Source organism: Pagrus pagrus, assembly GCF_965226575.1.
Source record: "Pagrus pagrus genome assembly, chromosome: 18".
In the NCBI taxonomy this organism is placed as follows: Eukaryota; Metazoa; Chordata; class Actinopteri; order Spariformes; family Sparidae; genus Pagrus; species Pagrus pagrus.
In genome coordinates, this window is record NC_140202.1 from 6,307,134 (window position 1) to 6,313,292 (window position 6,159).

Here is a 6,159-nt window from a genome sequence, read left to right on the forward strand (position 1 = left end):
GATTCCCTTCTGTACAATGTGATTCATTACAAAGTACAAATTCATCATGATACTTGTACTGCCCCATGAGAGGAAAAATACATTGTGGCAGCCTGTGAGTTTGTGTCTTGTCACTGGAATGAAGTCCCCCTCCCCCTGCAACCGATATAAGAGCAAGACATCCGGAGGTACCATTTTCACAAAAGAATGCTAAAAGCCTACAATTTAAAAAAGACAAGCTCCTCAAGACAGCAAGTGCCTAAACATGTATTTCAAACCATCCAAGAAGAATAATCCATTCCAGAAGAAGAAAAATAGATACAAGTCAGGATTCTCGGTGTGTTTTTTCCTAAAAAGCAGAACCAGTGTTCTGTTGTTTCTAAGGGAGAAAACCTCCATCTGCTAATGGAGCACCAATCTACCCACCCCCACCCCGACAGCCATCCCACCACCAAATCCAAGTTTGTTACAGCTCAGTCATTTTTAATGAGTTTATTTTTTATTTCATTACACCCAAGGCAGAATAAAAGTTACTAAAACTTAAGACTTTTACAGTTACAGTGACAAAAACATTTTAAGAGACCCACAATTGAAATTTGACTGCAAAATGAAAATTAAAAAAAATTCTATTTTTTGTAAAATGCCCAGGCATTTTCCAATATTACAAATACTGGTATACTTTTACAGTAAACAAGAAAAATGTAATATATATTCATATATATTTATATATATACTAAAACCCCGTCACCAAAAAAAAGAAGAAAAGAAAGAAAAATTTTGAAAAAGAATAGAAACAATATACACATTGCCACAACGGCATTCATTGAAACTTTAGAAGCAAACCTGGAAAAAAAAATACTCATTTGTTTAAAACACACATACACACAAATATTATTTTACCCTTGTACTTGTTTCAATACTGTAAACTTATTTTAAGACAGAGTGCACTAAATTCTTTTTTTTTTAGTTGCATTTCCTGATTTTTGTTGAGTCCTTGACGTTTTGTGAGGCTTTTGTCCACTCCTAGAATTTTCTGTTGAGGGACAGAATCTTGTCCTTATGAGTGAGGAATTTGATATATATCTATATATAGGTTTGTGCCTTTATATGTACATATGCACACATATATACACACACAGACACATTGATATTGTGCTGGGTACTCCTAAACTCAGCATTATTTCATTCGTATTAATTTAAATAATTCAAATTACATGTGAAAGATGACACAATTTTACATTTTTTTTCTTGTTCAATTTAATGCTTCATAAAAAGTGTTGCATTTGTCTGAGACAATAAATAGGAAGATCATTATTCAAGGCACACTCATGTCAGATTGAATGGCAGTACAAAAACTGTCCCAATTAAAACATTTTTTTTTTTGTTTATTCAATTCTATAGTGCCAGCATTGGGAACGCCTCGCCTAACAACCTTGGGCACTTCAGTGTCAGGAGATCCCAAGCTCTAGACCCTTTAGTACCTTTTCTGCACAGCTCTGTTGTGTGTGTGTCAGATGGAAAAGTCTTAAAGTGCGGGTCTGTTGTTAAGAGCTCTGAATTTGTACGTTGACAGCATTCAAATCGGATCTGATTTAACCATAAAAAAAAGTGCCACTATGAAGGTAGATGGGGCCAAAACAAAACCTTGGGTAATGATACTTTTAACAAAGGGGCATGAGAAACCAGCTGCTGCTTGTCTTACAACAAACACTGATACATTATTCTTCCTCTACACAAAACATGCCTCCAACTAACAGTGAAACTATGAAGGTTTCCTGTTGTTGACTTCATTAATCAATGTATAACTTTTTCACTATAACAATAAAAGTCTCAATTTACTGTACCACCTTTTCAACAAATTGGAGGATATTTTTGCACAAAAAATGCATAGGGGTGTTGATTTTCATAAATTTTGATCATAAAATCTTCTATCTAGTTAAAGTAGCAGCACCTGCCATGTATGCACATACATTTAGCCCTCTCTTTACTAATTGTTATAATTAGAAGCAGTGACTAATAAAAATTAGTATAATAACTGAAATGAGGATAAAGCCTGAACATTAGCCTGGTGGGGGGGAGGGCAGGGGGCAGCAAGGGATACAACAGTCCCTAATTATTTCAACATATAATGCAAATGTTGGAAAAGCTTCTAGAAAACATAGAAATGAATGGGTAAAAAAAAAGAAGTAGTAAAGCTCACCCTGAGATGTCCATGTGCTCACTCTCTTGTCTTGTTCTTCTATCTATCTCTATGCACACTCGTCTTGCCTTGCTTCATGCTCAGTTTACTCCTAATAAATAATATAGCCTGGATCATATGGCTTCATGCAAAATATAATACATGGAGGAATGAATGAAACGAGGGAAGGTTGTCATAGCGTTGTCGGGGCTTGGTACTATGTACCAGTCAGCAGCTGCCTTATCTAGAATATGTTTCTTCTGGCTGGTAATAATGTTTTCAGGAGGAGACAGGGTTTATAAACCTTGGGATCCTCTATGATTTTAGATTTACTGTCAAATATGACACTCAGTGCTACATATCCAATTATATTGACATGTTTTAGAGTCAGTTAATGCTACAATGCCAAAGGATTGTTGTCCGCGTATCGTCATCACACAAAATAATTCTAGCATTCTCAGTTAACGCCACTTTCAAATTGAAGATTGAACTCAGCTTCTCTTCAACAAATCACACGTTTAGCTTAATATACAATTTTCTACAAGCAGCGGCCAAAAAAGTTTACTCAAAATTGACTTTTATCTTGCTAAAAAAAACTATCTGGATATCATGTGGGTTTTTAAAACACAGAGAAACGCCAAATCAAAGTAAAACAAATTTTTAAAAATGCCTAAATAAAAATGTACCTACACATGCCAAAATACAAAATACAATAAATACAGAAATTATTGCACAGTTAAAGGCTCCACATATGTTATAACTCAACTGACTGATTGTTTTAAAAGGAACCCCCAAATGAGGCAGTTTAGACAGCTTCAATTGGTGTTAAGATCTCTGCTTTCACTTTTTCTCAATTGGCAGTTACCTAAAAACACAAAATAAACCCAAAAATAATATTTCAGAAAAGTATATCCAGCTAACCCTTTTTGTTTTTGTTTTGTTTTTTTAAGTCAAAGTGTGGCGCAGAGTATGAAAACAGAACCTGGATTAGGTTCTCTCTGCTTGTTCAATTTTTACCTCATTGGTCATCAAATGTTCCCCATGCCACTTTTTCATATGTTTCTCTAGAGTGCTGTACACGCTGAAGGGCATTTGGCAAATGTCACAGCGGTAGACCTCCTTACCATGCTGGCCATGTGTTTTCATGTGGCGTGTGAGCTTAGAGCTCTGGGCGCAGGCATAGTTGCACAGCTCACACTTGTATGGCCTCTCGCCAGTGTGGCTGCGCCTGTGCACCGTCAGGTTGCTACAGTTCTTAAACACCTTGCCGCAGTATTCGCAGGTGTCGCACCTCCTGCTGTCCTTGGAGCTGGGTCGGCCAGAACCAGGGCCTCCACCACAATGAGGTGTGCTGCCTCCACTGGCGGTGCCGCTGCGGCCCGATAGGCCACCATCCAGCAGGTCACCCGGAGGCGTTGAGAACCGCAGGCTGCCATTCTCAGACGAGTGCTCAGAGGAGGTGGCGAAGGGCGATTGTCTGGAGTCAGTGAAGCCGAGGAAAGGGTCTTTGATGAAGTGGCGTGAGGCAGCATAGCCCACCAACCACTGGGAGTATACGTTCTCAGAGGGGATGTGGGGTGTTGGGGGAATGTCCAAGTCCTTCTCAATCTTGATCCTCTTGTTTGAGGAGTTAGACAAACTGGGACTGGTGATGGGAGTGGGCTTACGGGGAAACAGGCCCGGGAAAGAGTCACCAGAGCCACAGTTCCGCCCGTTAATGGTTGTCCTCTCTTCCTGCTGGTGGTGGTGGTCCATCTCCCCAGCCACTGAGTCCTCATCCCCTGTGTCCCGCTGGCCATCCAAGCACCTCTTGGAAAATGGCATCCTTTTACGATTGTCAACTATCAAATTATTGTACTGCTGTATAGAGTTGAGCGCCCCACCTTCTACCATCTTCTCCAGGGCAAATGATGACTTCTCCTCTGAGGGCAGTTTGGAGCCATTCTCCCTATTCCGGTAGAACTCAGACTCCATGCTGAAGTTGGATTCTGGTCGACTCTCATTCTCAAGTTCTTCTTCTTCCTCCTCCTCTTCTTCCTCCTCATTACCTTCCCCCTGGAAGTCCCCATCACGATTCTTCATGCCCTCACCTGTGACATCACTGGTGCCTGGCTCTGGGGAGCTTGTAGTGGACAGTCCATCATCTGAGCGCCCCGTCAGGGATCCAGCTTTGTGCATGTGGGTCTTCATGTGGCGCTTCAGCTTACTTGCCTGAGAGCAGGCGTGGTCACACAGTTGGCACTTATATGGTTTTTCTCCAGTATGGCTGCGCCGATGCACCACCAAGTTGCTCTGGAACTTGAAGGTCTTACCACAGAACTCACAGGACTTGACCTTGTTCTGTGTCTGGGGAGGGGTGGTGCTATTTGGGGGCATTGGCGGTAAGGGGGGGGTGCTCAGAAAAGGTGATTTTGGCCCAGGTTGAAAGGGGTTGGTGTTCAGTAGTCGATGCATAGGGTTGGCCCTGCTGGGTGACAATGGTGGTGTGGTGTTGTTGTTGTTCCCTGCCAACTCACGTAACCGCCTGGAGAAGTCCATGGACTGGGACTCCATGGCCATGGGCGTTAGCCGCATCACCCTCTCAAAGGCACTGGGGTGCTGGGAGATGAGGCCCATTTCCTCTGCGCTAAGGCGTTCCAGCCGATGAGGGTCCAGGTGGTGTCGGGGAGGCGGGCTGACAAATGGAGGCGTATTTGGGAGGCGGCTCTCCATGAAGCCTGGAGGAGGCTCCCGGAGAAGGGGGCCTGTCATCCTCAGGAGGTGGAAGGGGTTGTTGTCGCCGAGAAAGTTGGTGAGGGGGGACTGCGGGATGGAGTCATTGCCCATGGGTGGAGGCATAGTGATGCGTGGAGTGAGGGCTGTGCTGGAGGGGTTGGACTCCAGGTATATGCGAATGCCGTGGGTGTTCTGGGCATGCTGCAGCAGGAACCAGGCACTGGGGAAGGGCTGCTTACATGTGGTGCATATATAACTAGAAGGCTCATCCCTGCCACCTGCAACACACAGAGAAATAAATACATTAGATATTTTAAATAAGAAATTTAAAAATGTACTTATTTATACTACACTCTTAGAACTTAAGTCAGAGAAGGACAGGCATACCTGTAATAAAAAACATTTTTCAAGTACGAAATGACATAAATGCTAGATACTTATCAGGTAGTGCACATTCACAGTCACACTGTTTTGGCTCACATTGGATCCATCTTAATCTCTGACTTGGTACAGAGTGTATCTCTCCACTACAAACTGCTGAATTTATATAGTGTATCACTGTGTGTGTGTGTGTGTGTGTGTGTGTGTGTGTGTGTGTGTGTGTGTGTGTGTGTGTGTGTGTGTGTGTGTGTGCGTGTGTGCGCGCATCTGGGTACAGTGTATGGTAAGTATGATGGTAGATGTATGTAAGTGTGTATGATTGCATATGCATGCGGAGTGGGTCATTGTAAAAATATGGGAACCCCTCCAAGCAGAGAGTCTGTAGTGTTTGCCAAGTCATGCCAAGAGATACCAAACTCATATTGGTGAAGATGGAGGATGTACAACTTCAAGAGCTTTGTTATGGAAGACTAATCATACAGCAGCAAATAAAGGTCTCAGCTCCTCTGGGAAGTAAATACAAAAAAAAAAAAGAAAATCATGAAAGAGCAAGAATAATAAATGAGTGCATTAAGAAAAATGGTTACCAGTGCACACAGAAAGCATGGAGCTACAGAAGGCAGAGGGAGAGCAAAATAGTTTATATGCAATGTTGATCTCATTTCGGATATTGTTAAACTGCATGGCATTACAAAATAAACAGTTGTATCTGTGTTATGAGCGAGCCTGAATAAATGAGTTACAGTCTTCAATACTCCATATTGTTGCCTAGAAAACAACCCCTTTATTACCCTTTTAAAAGTCAGAGACCTGTTTAACCATCTCCTCGGACCTTAAATATTGACTACAATCACGCACACTTAACATCAACTCCTTTAGAGATGGGTGGAAAATGTGTTGTCAAA

The 6,159-nt window shown here is 42.0% G+C and overlaps 1 protein-coding gene across 1 annotated transcript in view; it reads right to left on the reverse strand.

The window, feature by feature from the left end:
* Positions 1 to 456: 456 nt before the first annotated feature.
* bcl11ba (BCL11 transcription factor B a) overlaps positions 457 to 6,159 on the reverse strand; it is a 44,607-nt gene continuing 38,904 nt past the window's right edge. Inside the window, exon 3 of the mRNA XM_084380702.1 lies at positions 457 to 5,151. Within this exon, the coding sequence (XP_084236828.1) occupies positions 3,146 to 5,151 (2,006 nt within the window). The 3' untranslated portion in view covers positions 457 to 3,145. The remainder of the gene's footprint in view (positions 5,152 to 6,159) is intronic.